Genomic DNA, 16,151 nt, shown 5'->3' with positions numbered 1-16,151 from the left:
TGAAACACTTAACAGAGTCAGGCAGGAGCACTGAGGTGGAACTCAAAGAAATTACCCTTAAAACTCCTTTATTTTAGGCAGAACGCATCTCCAGAGGCAGAGTTGGAGGTGCCCCCATCGCGGCCCAGGGCTGTGGTACAGCCAGCCCTGGCTTGTTAGAGGTAATTACGGCTGATTTGGGATCATGTGCAGCTGTGGTGTGGGACCAGGTGGCTGCAGGGAGCTGCAGCCTGAGATGTCTGCAAGAAAGAGCCACCCAAACCTCTGAGCCCCCTCTGTTGGACTCCCCCGTGCCTTCAGTGAGTATTAATTGCTTAAACAGTCATTAGGAGTGGGATGGGGCTGAGCTCCTGGAGGGAAGCTGGGCTTGGAGCCTGCTTTGGGGTTGGGGTGCAGCAGCCACTTCCTGTTTCTGTGGTCATTTTTTTTCTCTGGAGCTCTTAAGACTTTGTGGTTGGCTGCTAAAATGTCACTTCTGGTCATTTTTTAAGAAAAACCATGTGCAGGAAAGAATATTTTCTTCAAAAAATCAGCCCTCAAGCTCTGTGCTGTTACCTACCCCTTCCACCACTGATTCCCAAAACACAACACTGATCACAATTCACAAATTTCTTTTAAAAGTGTATCTTTATTTGCAGGGTCTGCCTCATTTTTATGAGTTATTTAACCACGGGGAGCAGTTTCTCCCTGTGCCAAGGCTCTGAGGAAAGGTGCTGGACACCTTTTCGGTGCCGCAGGGCTGTGCCTTGTCCTGCCTGGCCACAGGGAAGGCAGAACAGCCCCAATTCCGATGGTTTCTGTCAGGTTTGGAGCCCCAGGTGTGTTCAGCAGGAGGGTGTTGGGCCCTTGCACTTGTATTGGGGGTAATTGTCGTAGGATTTGCGGTAGGTCTTGGCTGCCCTGTGGAAGCAGTCCACCGCCGCCTTGTCGCAAGCACAGCTCATTTTTTGGCACAAATTCCCGGCTCCTGGAAGAAAATTGGGGGGGATGGAGGCAGGCAAAGGCTGTGAGGGTCAGGGGGAGTTTTTTGGACTGTCCCCACTGTTGAGTTTGGGGTGTCTCAGGTGGTCTCACCTCTGCGGTGTGGAGCTACCTGGCCCTGGAGGGAAGGCTTAATTCACTTTCTCTCTGATGTGTCTGTGGGTATTTTCCTGGATCGCTGGGATGGGCTTTGCTTTGCTCCATGGAACAATGAGTTTGCTCTGGGGGACTCACGGCAGCTGTGCCTGGTCCCCATCCAGGCTGGGAGGGTCACCTCAAACCCTCCATATTTGGCCTCTTGGGAAGGACAAGGCCCCTCCTCAGAGAAGTCTCCAAGCTCTAAACTTCACCATAATCCAGCAAATAATTTTTTGCCTTATTCTTGGCACTTTTCCTGTATTTCCACCCACTTCACTGCGTGTGGTTTCCAGGCTAGGATGGTCTAAAGGGGATCTTGGAAGCCAAGCTCCCTGAGAGTGTGGGTGGCTCTGCCCCCCTGCTCAGAGCTCTGCCCCCGCCCCACTCTTACCGCAGGTTATTTGGTTGTTTTGGAAGGAGTACTTGTAGGTGGTAATTTTGGCGTTGCAGTGGGAGGAAGCCAATCTCTTGTAGCAGCAGTCGTGGGCGTGGCAGCACCTGGGGACATGAGAGCCGAGGTCAGGGCAGGCGACAGTTGGGACAATGCAATAGAACATCAAGGACGTGCATCTTTGCTGCTGCTAAACCGCTTCTAAAGAGGCTAAGGACAAGCAGCAATTTTCTCTTTGCTACTTCCATTCCCAGGAGCAGGAACAAGATTCCCCTCGCTGTACCCAGGGAGGTGAGGGGGCACCTGCTCTGCCTTCCCCAGGCCCCAGCTTACCTGTCGGTGGCATCCAGGGGCTGTTTGGATCCCCCCCAGCCACAGTAGCAGCCGTATCTGTTGTAGGCCAGCGGCGATTTCCCGGTCTTTTGCTTAATCATCAATCCAAACTGGAGCAAGTTGCAGCTGACAAGGGCCAGTCCTAGGACTGGAGATGGGGGGTTAGGAGCACTGGGAAAAGCAACCTCCCATCCCACCTTTCCACAGCAGAAATGAGCATTTCACCCTCCCCATCTGCCTATGCACAGGACCTGGGAGCTGTCCCGGGGTGGAAGCTGGCAGGGGATACTCACAGAAGAGGAGCAGCGAGAGGAGCTTCATTCTGGCGGTAGCAGCTCTGGGGTTTGGTGAGCCTGAGGTGCTGCTGGTTACACCTTTTATGGCTGTGCACCCTCAGTGGGGCCCCTCCTCTGGAGAGGCCAAAGTGGGCAAATATTGACAATCCTCCCCATACCGCTCCAGCTGCTGTGCAGGTCTGCTGGCATTGCTGGGGGCCCTGGCTGTGGGATGCCTCACATAGTGAAGCTCTTGTCAGGGAGGTTTTGGATACGTGGGGCAGCCTGGGGTCGAGTCTGTGCATGGCTCTGGGTGTCTCAGCATTCCCAGAGCTTCCCTGAGCAAAATGGGAGAACTTGAGGGAGAACAGGAACCACTTAGTGCAAGGTGTCCCTTCCCATGGCAGGGGGTGGAGAGAGACTGTCGAGGGGTCTGTGATTCCGTGATCCACTTTCTTGCTGAATGAGAGTTTTTTGATGTCTTGGCTAGAAAACACCTTTCTGTGTCTTACTGTTTCCATCTTGACTTACCTGGGCAGGGAGAAAATGCAGCCAGTGCAAAGCATCCTCCACTCTTGACTTACCAGAGTGGGTGAGATGCAGCCTGGGGAGTGGAGGAAGATCCCACGATCCCCAGAATGGCTGGGAATTCCCTCCACTATCAAGAAAACCACCATACATGGCCTCTGCTCAGCTCTTTCTCAGTGCCCAGATGCCCCCTGCATTTGGGGATGCTCCATCCCTCTCCCCGTGTGTGCTGGGCACTGAGTTTTGCTCTCAAAAACCTCGTGGCATGAGGTGTGTGGTTCACCTTTATTGAGAAGCAAAATAAGGCAAGTGGCAGGGCAGAAAAAACGCAAGAGGTGTATGATGGAAGGCGGGGAAAAAAGAGGCTGCTTGTGTCGGGAGAATCTCAAATCAGTGGTACTGAACAACGATTTAGCAGATTCCTTCTGGCAGAGATTGCAGGTGCTCTGTGCTGCTTTTTGGGGAACCCCAGCAAGGGCAGGCACTGAGGCAGGGGAGGAAATCCCCCTGGGGCTGGTAGGGAAACTGAGGCAGGAAACAAGGATGTGACTTGTGTGAGAATCCGAGAGATGCTGAGAAAAGGGAACTTGGCTCAGCAAAATCTCTTCCCCCCTCTGGCCCTTTGCCTCATCAGCTCTCTGGGCTAATTTAAGTAGTCCCCTGGGATGGTGTTAATTGGCTAAACCAGGATTTGCCATCATTCAGGATTTTCCAAGTCCACAGCCAGTTTTATCGCAGGGGAATAAGGGATATTCTTGTGCACCACGTTGGCTGAGCTCCAGTGAAAGCCTCTCCATCCCAGCCCCTCTACCTGTTGCAGGTTTGCAGGATCCCTCCTTCAAATGGGAAATAAGCCCCCCCCAAGCCAAATGCCTCCTGGGGAGATGTGGATTTTGTTTCACAGTATGAAAACCACAACTTTTGCAGCCCAGCTTATTGCAATGCTCTGAGGGGGTGCAGTATCTGAGCCAAAGCATCAGCACTTGGAGCTCTGTGTGAATGGATTTGTACAGCCGGATGTCCAAGCAGTAAAATTCATGGATGGTTAAAATTCACCCAGAATTTACAAATGGAGAGTGTGATTCAGTTAATCCCGGCCTGCAATCTGTCTGGGATATCCTCTCGGCAAGGATTTGATCCTTGATTTATGTCCTGCAAACATCAGCTGCTGGGCAAAGAGCTCCTTCCTCATGTCCCCCAGGATCCCCCATGGCTGGAGGAGGGGGAGGGTGGTAGGGCCTGATTCCTGGGTGACAGCTGGCAGAAGATTGCTGATTTAAGGGCTGTTTCCTGGTGCCCTTGATTTTAGCTATGGGGCAATCCAGGGGAGAGTACTCCAACTGGGCATCAGCCCCTGGGGAAATAGTGTTTTGTCGCTGTTTCTGTGGCTTTATTTCATTGCTGAGCCCCCCTAGGAGAGTTTGGAGCACTGAGACCTGCTGGAGTCAACACCCCGGGGCACAAAAGCTGGGGATGCCGAAGGGGGGGAAGCAGCCACTGCCTGAGCGGCCTTTTCCTAAGGGATGTGCTCAGGGCTGTTGCAGAATTGGGCCAAAACATTCTTTTCTGGTGAGAACTCTGTTTTGCTCAGCACCGGGTGTGAGGCAAGCTCCCGGCCACCCTGTCACAGCAGAGATTTAGGGGATCACAGAACATCCCGAGCTGGAAGGGACCCATAAGGATCATGGAAATCTAAGCCCGGCCCTCCCCCGCCATCGTGCCTGCCCCCCAGCCCTTCCACCAGCCTCCACTTCTCCATCTCTCAGAAAAAAACGGGAAAATTTCAGAGCCTGAAGGTTAAGAGCTAAGTTGGGGCAGTTCAGGGCTTGTGTCACCCCTCAGGTGTCATTTTCGCTGGGTACTTCAACAGGAAACCCATCTGAGATGTGATGGGTGGTCGCTGGGTTCAGCTGAGTCACGGCACGCTGCGAACCGGTGCTTTGGGCTCTCTGGTTTTATTTCGGAGCAACAGGAGGAAATTTGCTGTGAAGCAGGAAGCGGAGGGAGCGGACAGGCAGCCGAGGGGAGACGCTTCCCATCTCGCCCCTCACCGGGACGAGGGGCAGGTGTCCGCCCCTCCCTTGTTTTGCTGTGCTGGGACACCACGTCAGCGCTGCTCCCCCTCCTCGGATCCCGTGACGCGGCTTCACCGGAGGGTTGTTGTCCTCGCCTCGAAGCCAAAAAGGCCCGAGGAGGAGGCTCGCCAGGGCTGGGAAGCGCTGCCGGCGCCGTCCCTTCGCGGCTCAGCCCGGAGGCGGCTTTGCGAAGGGAGGTTTTGCTTCAGCAGCGCCCGGCCCGGCCCCGGCACCTGGCGCGGCGGCGGAGCTGAGCCCGGCGGAGCCGAGCCCGGCACAGCCACGCCGCCCGCTCGCACCTGCAGGCGCCGCGCTGGCACCACGTCCCCGACCCTGCGGGGACCGACAGCGCACCTGAGACCTTCCCCGAGCGCCCCGGGACAGGGCGCCACGAGAGAGGGGATGGTGCGGAAAGGGGCATCCCGAGCCGTGGGGGGAGCACTCACTGCAGGTGGGGAGCCCCGCCCGGGCCGCAGCGAGGGGCGGCTGCACGGGTCCCACGCGGCACCGCCGCGCTGCCAGCCTGGCATAGCAGCAGGCTCGGAGCAGGCAGCACCTGCGGGAGAAGGAGAGCCTGGACTCGCCGGGAATGTGGCACCGGCCGCTTCTGCCCCACCTGACACAGGCTCTGCGAGCCGCCAGCTCTGCATCCACCTGCCCTGGATCGCCCCGAAGCTGCTCTTTCCAGCCCGTTCCCACGCCAAGCCTCTGCTTCCCCGTGCAATCCCTGCCCAGCGTCCTGGCTTCGGGACCGTCCCTCTCGGCTGGTGCCATCCCAGTTGTCACTGGCACCGCGCTACTGACTCCGGGATGGAATTAGGGGTGACCACTGCCTCACTGTCCCTACTTCCCGAAAACCTGATTCTTTCCTGCTGCTGCCAAGCACCTGGGCTGCATTTTGCAAAGCTTCGGGGAGGGGCTGCAGAGCCCCGGGGTTATTCCGGGACCAGCGTTAGCCCTCCGGGGCAGTGTTGCCTGTACCGGTCCGTTGAAACCCTCGAGGTTCCCCATCCCGAGTAGCATCCATGGGCAGTCAGGTTTCCTACGGTGCTTCCCTCGAGTCCCGGTGTGAACGTGCGTGGGTGCTTCCCACGAGCTGTGAACACACCTAGAGTGACCGGAAAAAATGTGATTTTTTTGTAAGTTATATGCAGAAATGAGGCCTGGGGCACTGGGGAGGGAAGGAGACCTTGCTGGGAGTCTCCCTGAGGGGTGCACAGGAGTTTGGGGATGAGCCTGGCTCCCATCTGTGGGTCGGGGATGCACTTACTGCAGGCAAACAGCATCGTCAGTGCTAGAAAGACCTTCATCTTCCTCTCACCTGGGCCTGGGAGGAGAAACAGGGCACAGGCTCAGCCGAGCAGCATGGCCAGTTTGACAGGAGCTGTCGTGAGAAGCTTCCTCTGAAATAGGATCAACCCCCAAAATTGGGAGGGAGGAGAGCAACTGTGCCCCCTCACATCTGTGTTGCTGCCTCTTGGCCGAGAGCAGGTGGTTTCTGAAGCTGCCCCCCCCCCACCTGAGCATCCCCCACCTCCCGTCCCACCACTCCCGCACTTCTCACCTCCTGTCCCACCGCTTTTGGCACCCAGTGCCGCTCTCCCCCCGGCTGCAGCCTCCCAGCTGTGCTTTCATTGGGAAGCGATTACACTTTTCCTGCAGGCACGGGGCCGTTCCCGCTCCCTCCTCCCGACATTCCCCCCGTATTTTCCTTTCCACAGCAGCGGCGTGAGGGGGGGAGTTGCTCACCAGGGATCTTCCTCGCTGCCAGTCTGTCCTCCCGGGGAGAGCTGGCCCTCCGTGTCCAGCCCGCGAGCTCCGACTGGAAGCTCCAAAATGACTCGTCTGTCCCAAACCCACGGAATGCTACGCCCCTTCCCCCCCGGCCAGCCCCCTCTCCCCGTGGGCTGCAGCCTCGAGTGACGCAGGGGCCGAGACGGAGTTCTTGGAAAGTTTTGGGAAGATGTTGATTATTTACGGGGATTTCTCTCCCTGCCCAGCAGCAGCTCCCAGAGGAGCGAGGACGTTGAACAAGAACATTGTTTATTTCCGCGTTGATTTAATTTACAGCAGCTCTGGCGTGGTCAGCACAGGCAGGGATGAAGGGCGATCCCGGCGCGGACCCGCGCATGCTCCGGCCCCGCATCCCAGCTCCCATCACCAGCACAGCTTGTTGGGGTAGAACTGGTAGAGTTTCCTGTAGCTCCTGACGTTTCTCCTCAGGCACAGCGCCAGGCTGCGGTCGCACTCACAGGACAAGTAGGAGCACTGGGAGCCCTTTCCTGCGGGACGAGGGGAGCTCAGGGTCAGCCCTGGCTTTGGGGGGGCCGGGGGGGATGTGACACCCCCTTTTCCAGGGCCCTACTCACTGCAGGAGAGCCTGTCATGGTGCCAGCTGTAGCGGTAGAGCCGTGTCTTGGCATGGCAGTGGTAGTTCAGGAGGTTTTGGTAGCAAGTATCGTGCAGCTGGCAGCATCTGCACGGGAGATCAAAGCTTTAGGGGATGGAATTTTCTCCCCCTCACCCCACAAACTGAAAAATATTCAAGAACGTGTCCGGCCAGGGGGCTTTTAAGTGGATTCTCACCTGTCTGTGGCATCCTTGGGGTGCCCCTTGCCCCCCAGGCCGCAGTAGCAGCCGTAGAAGCCGTAATGCAGAAGAGCGTTTTTCCCTGTCGCCTCCGAGATCATCTGGTGCAGCTGCAAGAGGCTCCCGTGGGCTGGGGACAAGCCTGGAGGGGGGAAATCAGGGAGATCACGCTGAGTCCCTGCCCCCCCAGCAGCAGCTCCATCTCTTCGGCCCCCAAATTGGCACCTAGGTGGTGATGTCTTAGAAATCATAATGCAACAGAGAGGAAATTTGTTCCCAGCTTGGTGCAGGAGAGTTGTTGCACGTCTGGGAGAGCTGGTGGTGGGGAAAGGTGAAGAAATCACCAGCCTGGTCCTAATTTCAATGAATGTAACTGCACAGAGAACCTTGGGACTGAGAGAGGACACTTACCCCAAACAAACAGCACAGCGAGGCTGAGGAGAGAGTTCATTCTTCTGACAGCTCTGTGAGAGGAAACCAAACCATTCCCTGTGATACCAACCACCACCTTCTTTCTTTCCCTCATCCAGGAGCAGGGATGCTCCCTCTCTCCAGGGACTAGGAGAGGTGAGGGGCATAGGGATGCACCCATTGTTTCAGCACAAAGAGTCAGGGATGGGAAGTGATGGGAATCAGATGGTGGAGGGGTGGAAAAAAGCAAAAATCAGGGGAAAGGCAGAAAAATTGGAGGGATGATCAGCCCTCGAGGGCTGCACCCACTGCTCTTCTTCTGGGCTGGCGTCTCAGGCAGCATCTCCTTCAATCCTGCTTTCCCAGCATGGCACTCGCCCCCCATTTGCAGCGCAGCTTCTGGTTAGAGGAGGAAAAGAAGGAAAAGCAATCCTCCATCCGATCCTGCTTCCCCACTTACCTTGGGAAAGCCCTGCTGGCTTGCAGTGCCCTGCAGCCAAGTGGGCTTGCTTTATATAGTTTGCTCCCATCTGCCTGGGGCTCCTTTGACTCAAATCTCGCTGACTGGGCTTTCCTGTGAAGGGGAAGGTGCCATCCTTCCCCTTTCGAGGAATGTCAGAAATCCCCCAACGCCCCGGCTCCGTACCCCACGCACGGGGTGGCTGCTGCGTGGGATGAGGTGGAAAAGCAGCGTCACTTCCAGCCCAAGGAGGAAGCAAACACCCTCTGCCTCAGCCAGAGATGCCCAAGGGCCTTCTCCTGTGCCCTTGTCAGCACCAAGGAGCCGCATCAGGGGGGAAAAGAGCAGCCCTGGTTCAGGCTGGGCATGGACGAAGCAGGTTTGGGGCTTTCAAGGGGGTGTAAGGTGGTTCAGGGAGATTTATCAGTTCTCTGGGAAAAGTTTATGGGCAACACTGAAAGCATCTCTAAACGTGCAGTTCCGAGAGACACGAGGCTGGGCAGACACTGGATGATTACACCCTTGCTCACCATGAAAAAGCAGAGAAGCAAAATGAATGTTCTGAGGTGAGAAAGTGCAGCTTCCCTTTATTTCTATCCTTGTGGTTTTTCCGCCCCCTCATTCCACCCTTCAGCAGAAACCATTCAATCATCAACTGCCCTCCTGAATTAGCATTTGCCGCATCTAAGTGGTCAAGGCTTTGAAATCTTCCTTCCTCTGTGGATGATTACTCTTTAGCCCTTATGTCCAAGAGTCATGGAATCCCAGACTGCTTTGATTTGGGAGGGATGTTCAGGAAGGAAGGTGATCTGTCTGTGTCTTTTGTCTTATGTGTTGGAAAAATAGTTTTTTGTTGTCCTCCACTGACAAAGTTTTCAGCCAAGCCCTGATTCCAGCTCTGCTTTGTCCTTTGCTTTGTGCTTATGTGAATTGCCCACAGCTCGTTAATGCTCCTCGGGCTAATTACTGCCTCATTAATCACTTGCAATCCGTTTATGTACTCACGCTGTTTTCCTGCTTTTAGTGTGTTTGCATTAGAAAATGTGTTTCTATGAAATGCCGTGTATGGAATGGTTTATAGCAGGAAATAGATATAAAAGAGCAGTTCTGTCGTTCCGAGTAAAATCCTCACGTGCCAGAGACCAAACATCCCAGAAGATACTGGGGATACTCCTGTGAGCTTCTCCCTGTGCTGAGCTGTGCTTCAGGTTGTCCTGACTCTGGACCAGAGGAACATAAAAATAATATACAACTTAAAAACCATCGTGATGTGAAGCCTCTCGTATTCCCGGGACTGTTTTGTTTTGTTAGTGTTCCTCACAAAGTTGTCTGGATGTGCCTTCTGAACTAGGAATTAGAAATTCATAGAATCCCAGAATCCCAGATTGGTTTGGGTTGGGAGGGACCTTAGACCCACCCCCTGCCATGGGCAGGGACACCTTCCACTGTCCCAGCTGCTCCAAGCCCCGTCCAGCCTGGCCTTGGACACTTCCAGGGACCGAGGGGCAGCCACAGCTGCTCTGAGCAACCTGTTCCCCAAACTTAGTGCTTCACATTAGGACAGATCTGTGAATTACAGCCCTGTGGGGACCATGGAAATACTGGGGTGTCAGGCAGATGTTGTGGCTGAGGTGTGGGATGCAGAAGTGCTCCCCAAATTCGGCAGCCACAGTTGCAGTGTCTCAATCTCAGCAGCCCTTACAGGAAAACACCACGGAGAACCAGTTTGCATCCCTTTTATTGTATCTCTTTATTATCTTTGCAGGGAAATGAAATCAAGAGAGGAAGAAGGGACGAAAAAGAGGAAGCTGGTGTGTCTTTCCAGGAACTGGTGGGTCTCCATCCATGGTGTGTGTGCCCTTCTCACTCTGAGCAGCACCTCGCAGGGGGCCTCGGGGGCTCTGCCTTTTCTCAGCCCCCAACCCAGGCCTTTCTCGCTGGGGTAAAAACCAACCAGTCCCAAAATCTGGGACTCTCTGTGCCGATTCCCCCTCCTCAGCACTGCAGCCTGCTTCCTTGGCATTTGAGCTTGAAGTAGAAGCGGTAGGAATTGTTGTAGGAATGCAGGGTGCTCGCGAAGCACGAGGCCACCGCGGTGTCACACAGGCAGGTCTCTCTCTCGCACCAGCTCTGCTCATCACCTGCGGGGGGAACACGGAGCCCTGCGGCGGCTTTCCCGGCCGGAGACACCGGGGGAAGGGGAAAGAGCAGCGCGTCCCCGTGCTTGCCCTCCCCAACCTGCCCACATCCTCAATGCCCATTCAATTATCCCAGGCGGCCGGGAATGGGGCTGGATTCATGCAGGGGATGCTCTCCTGTGTGCCCTGCTCCGGGGATGGGGTGTCTCGGGGAGCAGTGCTGCTCCGCACTCCCCGCTCAGTACTCACTGCAGGTGACGTGCCCGTCGGTGGAGGAGAAGCTGTACGGGGTGATCAGGGGGCTGCACTTGCCCTCCCTCAGCCTCCTGTAGCAGCAGTCGTGGGCTTGGCAGCACCTGCGGGGACCCCACGTCAAACCGCGGCCCCCAAACCCTCCCTCGCCACACCTGGAGGGCAGAGGGAAGTCCAGCCTCGAATTTAAGGCGACCAGGAGGAGGAGGAGGCGGCAAGGCAGCAGCGGGACTTGGCTGGGGAAGGGTGCAAACCCCACCCAGGGCTGGGAGGCTGCCAGTGAGGGGCTTTTAGGGACCCCAAGCTGGGAGCGGTGACGCTGTTCTGGGTACTCACCGGTCAGTGGGATCCACGGGGGTCCCGGTGCCCCCGATGCCGCAGAAACAGCCGTACCAGCTGTAGGACAGCAGGGCGCTCTTCCCCGTGGCCACCCTGATCATCCGCTCCAGCTCCAGGACGCTGGTGCCAGCCGGGAGCAGCCCTGCGGGGACACAGGATGGGCTCGTGCCGGAGCAGAGCGGGGAGCCCGGTGGCATTCCCTGCACCTCGCACCGGCAGGGGCGTTAAGCTCTCTGGCATTGCTGGATATGTGCACTTTCAGGGCTTGAACCATGAGAAGCTTTATCCCCCTCCTCCAGAATTATGGAATCACAGGATCATGAAATGGTTTGGGTTGGAAGGAACCTCAAAGCCCATCTTGTTCCACCCCCTGCCATGGGCAGGGACACCTTCCACCACCCCAGGCTGCTCCAAGCCCCGTCCAACCTGGCCTTGGACACTACCGGGACTGGGGCAGCCACAGCTCCTCTGGTCAGCCTGTGCCAGGGCCACCCTCACAGGGAGGATGGCTTTTACAGTCTGGCTTTTACAGTCTGGCTTTTACAGCCGCTGGATTTGGTCTGGCACGAGATATTTTGCCCTCTGGACTGGCTCTGCCGTGCTGCAAACTGCAATCCCCCATCACCAGGATCAGCCATGGGCTTGGCACAGGCAGGAAAGGTAACAACAGGCTCCAGGGCCTCCCAAAATAAATACGGATCTCAGCATCCCAAAGCCTCCCCATCACAAAGCCCTCCAGGATTGCAGCAGTTCTACACAAAGCACTAGAGAGAAACTGCCAGATTTAAAAAAACCTGAATTGTTCACAAAGACTTGGGGTTTGTACATGGATCCCGGCCTGGCCAGGGACAGCAGGGCACTTACCACAAGCCAGGAGCACGGCAAGGAGGAGATTCCTCATCCTGTGGCTGCCCTGGAGAGGGAACAACAAGGACGGGCGATGAACCGGGGGCAGGACAGAGGCTCCTCCAGTGCCCCCATGAGGGGCAAGGAGCCAGCTGGGTGCACCTGGGCAATGCCTCAGGCGACACTTGTGTCACTGTGGATACACAGCGTTGTAAGGCATCACCGAGTGAATCCCGACGGTTCTTTATCCCAGTTTTGGGATGTGGCGCCTGGCAGGGACGTGGTGGCTCATCCTGCCTGGGGCTGGTGGAGCAGCTCAGGACCTGCAGCCCTCCCCCCGTGCCCTGAGCTGCCTGCTGAGCACCAGGGCAGTGAAATCCCCTCTCCTTACCCCACCCGGACTTGCAGCTCCAACGCCACCGGCTCAGCGGGGTGGGTTTATATGTCTGCGAGGCCCACCCCCTCCTCTATCTGTGCTGACGGCGTGTGTCGTTCCGAGCTGGGCTTTCCTGGAACAGGGAGCAGATTCCCATCCTTCTCTTGCCCAAAACCCACGAGTTTTCCCACAGCAGGGAGCCCCAACACTCCGTCCATCACCTCGCTCATCCCTGGGCACGAGGCTGTCTCCATCCCTGTGTGAGGCCAGTCAAGGCCTTGGCCATGGTTTTAAAATCCATGGGATTTGGTGGCTGGAGAGATGGGATGGATTTACATCCAGGATGGCACCTCAGAGGCCGTTCAATCCTTGTTCCAGGTGTAGAGGCAGCACTTTGGGCTCAGTGTTGCCTTGGTTTAGCCAACTCACTCCCTGAAGCCTCAAAGATGATTTCACTTGGCTCCTTCCTTGCCACTGCCTGCCCAAATCCATGGCTGCATCCAAATCTGGCCTTGCCAAATTGCAAGGGAGAGAGTGAACACCAGGATTGCAGTTCCTGGGTCTGCAGTTTTCCTGTCCTGCCCTCAGGTTTTCCTGTCTGCCCAGGGGGCAAGGGGTCTGTGAAATTAAACCACCAGCAGCAAAGGCTGGAAAAGTCATGGAAACCCGACTTGGAATGCTTTGGGAATACAGTTTATTTAATTACCATAAGACAAACATGACACAGAGACACGGGGGAGGCAGAAAACCAGAGGAGATAAGGAACAAAAGCTGCTGTTTTCCCTTGAAACAGTGGGGCCAAGAGCAAACACAGACACAAGTGCGGGTATCGGATGATATGCAGGGCCCCACCCTCAGGGATTACCACACTCCTGGGGAAGGGAATTCGGGTTGGGAATTGTGAAGAAATGACTGAAATGACTGCTCTGGAGTCAAGAAGAGAAACCTTTGTTGAAATTCCCAAGGGCCACCAAAGCTGACATGGAAGGGACTTCAACCTCTTGGCTGTCCTCCAAGGTGGCAGAGCTCTCTGTCTGTCCCTGGGTTTTCCTTCCCTCTAACCTTTTATTTCCTGCTGCAAGTGGAATAAATCCCTATCCAAGCCTGTTAAGGATGGACAGCAACCTCTCACCTGCCTCCCCACTCGCCATCTGCACAAGAAACCACTCCAAAATGCCACAATGACAACCCCAGCCCCTGCTTTCCCCACCTGACTTTTAAAACCATGGCATCCCTAATAATTAATTAATCAATCCCTTTCCCACCTCCTCCACAAAATGCTTCCATTGCAGAAGGTTTTCCCCACTGTGGTAGTCATCATCTGTGCTGCTCCTGCTTTGGTGTTGCAGACCCTTGGATTTGGGGGGAAAATCTTGGGCTTTGCTGTAGAGTTTGGACAAATCTGTGTGAAAAGCATTGTCCAGAGATGTAAAAGGAGAGCAAAGGGCTGGGATCACATGGATTTGGGATCCACACATGGTTTTAACTGAATCCTCTCATTTTAGGCCCTCCCTCTCTGTGGAGGATCTCAGGGGAGCACCCACACAAAGCTAAACCATGTCTTTAACTAACCCACAAACTCGAGGGCTTAAAAACCACCTGTGGAAGTTATTATCCCACTGGAAATGTGGAACTTTTCAGCCTTCCTATGGAGCAAGCAGAGCCGAGTATCGCCCCCCCATCTGTTTGTTCAGGGCCCTATTGAGGTGTAAATACCCCGTATGCTTTGATCTGCAACGAGCCTGTTTTCCCAGCAGCGTTGCTACATCCTGGCCTGCGGTGAGCTGATAGGAAACTATTTCCCTAATTATTTTATTTATTTTCAGTGCGCAGGTTCGCCTTGATCCTGCCGCCCCGCAGGGTGGGGACCCCAAGTTTATGGTGGATATTTATTGCTTGTTTCTTGCTGCCTTCGATGGGCATCTGTTAGTGGGGGCTTGAAGTAGGAGTGGGTTTAGAACGGGATTAACGGGGAGAGATGGGAAGGTCGGTGTTTTGTGGGGTGTTCCCAGAAAGAAAACTGACTCAGGGATCATTTGTAGTCGGGGGGATCAGGAGGACTCCCCCTCCCTCCCAGCTGCAGCTTTCCCAGCACAAACTCCCCCACAAGAGTTGTTTTAGATCCCCGCGTGATCTTGTGGGTGAAGTGTCATTTTTTAAGGTGTTTTCATCACAATTCGTGAGTTTGGGGTTTATTTGTCTGGTTTTATTCAGCGGTCACTGAATAATGTCACAGGGAGGTTAAACTTGTCTTGGTGCTCCCATCCTGCTGCCTTTGCTCAGGACGAGCTGTAACGCCTTGGTTTCAAACCGCTGGGGTTCAACCCCAGATTTGGGTATTTAAGCAGGGTGACACCATTGTGGTTTTGCTTTGGGTGGGTTGGAGGAATGAGAATTCCTGCGGGAGGGCTGGGACACCCCGGGTTCCACAGTCACCCGCGGGTGGAGTTTGGGAGAGACCCCTGAGCGATCCCCTGCTCCCCCCTGAGCCACTCCTGCTCCCCCCGGAGCCACCCCCTGCTCCCCCCTGAGCCACTCCTGCTCCCCCCTGAGCCACCCCTTGCTCCCCCCTCAGCCATCCCCTGCTCCCCCCTGAGCCACTCCTGCTCCCCCCTGAGCCACCCCCTGCTCCCCCCTCAGCCATCCCCTGCTCCCCCCTGAGCCACCCCTGCTCCCCCCTGAGCCACTCCTGCTCCCCCCTGAGCCATCCCCTGCTCCCCCCTGAGCCACTCCTGCTCCCCCCTGAGCCACCTCTGCTCCCCCCTGAGCCACTCCTGCTCCCCCCTGAGCCACTCCTGCTCCCCCCTCAGCCATCCCCTGCTCCCCCCTGAGCCACTCCTGCTCCCCCCTGAGCCACTCCTGCTCCCCCCGAGCCACTCCTGCTCCCCCCTGAGCCACTCCTGCTCCCCCCGAGCCATCCCCTGCTCCCCCCTGAGCCACCCCTGCTCCCCCCTGAGCCACCCCTGCTCCCCCCTGAGCCACCCCCTTCGTGGTGGGCGGAGCCCCCGGAACCTTCCCAAAGTCACGGGGCTGCTCCTGTGCCATGCCGAGGCCCGAGGCCGTGTCACGGCCCCGTGCAGAGCTCACAGCGGGTCACGGCTGTCCCTGAGCCTGGGGACGTCCCCCGGGACCACACTGGGACATCCCAGCTGTTCCCAGCCCTGGTTCCATCCACCCCGCAACATCCTGGTTGTTCCCATCCCTGTATCCACCCCGGGACATCCCAGCTGTTCCCAGCCCTGGATCCAGCTCTGGATCCACCCCGGGACATCCTGGCTGTCCCATCCCTGCCTGCTCCCATCTCCGTTCCCATCCATTCCCATCCCCGTTCCCGTTCCCATCCATTCCCGTTCCCATTCCCGTTCCCATTCCCATTCCCATTCCCATTCCCATTCCCATTCCCATTCCCATCCATTCCCGTTCCCATTCCCATTCCCGTTCCCATCCATTCCCATTCCCATTCCTATTCCCATCCATTCCCATCCTGTTCCCGTTCCCATCCATTCCTGTTCCCGTCCTGTTTCCATCCATCCCCGTTCCCATCCATTCCCGTTCCTATCCATTCCTATTCCCGTTCCCGTTCCCATCCCCGTTCCTGTCCCTGTCCCCATCCCTGTCCCCATCCCCATCCCCGTTCCCGTCCCCATCCCTGTTCCCGTTCCCATTCCCATCCCCATTCCCGTTCCATCCCCGTTCCCGTTCCCGTCCCCATCCATTCCCGTTCCCGTTCCCATCCCCTCCATTCCCGTTCCCATCCGTTCCCGTTCCCCTCCATTCCTGTCCCCGTCCCCGTTCCCATCCATTCCCGTTCCCCTCCATTCCCGTCCCCGTTCCCGTTCCCATCTGTTCCCGTTCCCATTCCCTTTCCCCTCCATTCCCGTTCCCGTTCCCGTTCCCCTCCATTCCCGTTCCCGTCCCTGTTCCTATGCATTCCCGTCCCTGTTCCCGTTCCCGTCCCTGTTCCTATGCATTCCCGTCCCCGTTCCCATTCCCGTCCCTGTTCCTATGCATTCCCGTCC

General features: G+C 56.5%; 4 protein-coding genes across 4 annotated transcripts; all 4 read right to left on the bottom strand.

Moving 5' to 3' along the window:
• Nucleotides 1-824: 824 nt before the first annotated feature.
• On the bottom strand, nucleotides 825-2,164 carry LOC309581339 (acidic phospholipase A2 PLA-1-like; the record flags this gene model as incomplete). Its single annotated transcript, XM_082295897.1, has 4 exons — nucleotides 825-967; nucleotides 1,511-1,617; nucleotides 1,844-1,991; nucleotides 2,137-2,164. The coding sequence occupies 4 exons, from the start codon at nucleotides 2,162-2,164 to the stop codon at nucleotides 825-827; spliced, it is 426 nt and encodes a 141-aa protein (XP_082152023.1).
• A 2,412-nt stretch (nucleotides 2,165-4,576) lies between these two features.
• On the bottom strand, nucleotides 4,577-6,534 carry LOC309581327 (basic phospholipase A2 9-like). The gene is made up of 5 exons (XM_082295880.1): nucleotides 6,471-6,534; nucleotides 5,992-6,048; nucleotides 5,703-5,829; nucleotides 5,168-5,277; nucleotides 4,577-5,054 (listed from the first exon to the last, which is right to left on the bottom strand). Exons 2-5 carry the CDS (start codon nucleotides 6,029-6,031, stop codon nucleotides 4,927-4,929), a joined length of 405 nt encoding a protein of 134 aa, XP_082152006.1. The 5' UTR covers nucleotides 6,032-6,048; nucleotides 6,471-6,534; the 3' UTR covers nucleotides 4,577-4,926.
• Nucleotides 6,535-6,878: 344 nt separating this feature from the next.
• LOC309581144 (phospholipase A2, membrane associated-like) lies at nucleotides 6,879-7,761 on the bottom strand (the record flags this gene model as incomplete). Its single annotated transcript, XM_082295589.1, is given in 4 exon segments — nucleotides 6,879-7,082; nucleotides 7,086-7,197; nucleotides 7,308-7,452; nucleotides 7,722-7,761. Coding segments are annotated over 4 exon segments (501 nt in total).
• A 2,415-nt stretch (nucleotides 7,762-10,176) lies between these two features.
• Nucleotides 10,177-11,811, bottom strand: LOC309581179 (phospholipase A2, membrane associated-like; the record flags this gene model as incomplete). The annotated part of the gene is made up of 4 exons (XM_082295631.1): nucleotides 10,177-10,322; nucleotides 10,569-10,675; nucleotides 10,908-11,052; nucleotides 11,775-11,811. 4 exons carry the CDS (start codon nucleotides 11,809-11,811, stop codon nucleotides 10,177-10,179), a joined length of 435 nt encoding a protein of 144 aa, XP_082151757.1.
• Between the last annotated feature and the right edge of the window lie 4,340 nt (nucleotides 11,812-16,151).

Source organism: Coloeus monedula (genome assembly GCF_965178545.1).
Source record: "Coloeus monedula genome assembly, chromosome: 22".
Classification (NCBI taxonomy): Eukaryota; Metazoa; Chordata; class Aves; order Passeriformes; family Corvidae; genus Coloeus; species Coloeus monedula.
The sequence above is the reverse complement of the archived record's forward strand: the minus strand, read 5'-3'. Positions and strand labels throughout refer to the sequence as shown.

Coding starts and splice junctions, on each gene's coding strand:
- LOC309581327 (XM_082295880.1), bottom strand. CDS start 6,031: ATGAAGGTCTTTCTAGCACTGACGATGCTGTTTGCCTGCA. Junction 5,278..5,702: donor TCGAGGGTTTCAACGGACCG/GTACAGGCAACA, acceptor CTTCTCCCGCAG/GTGCTGCCTGCTCCGAGCCT. Junction 5,055..5,167: donor GGCGGGGCTCCCCACCTGCA/GTGAGTGCTCCC, acceptor CGGTCCCCGCAG/GGTCGGGGACGTGGTGCCAG.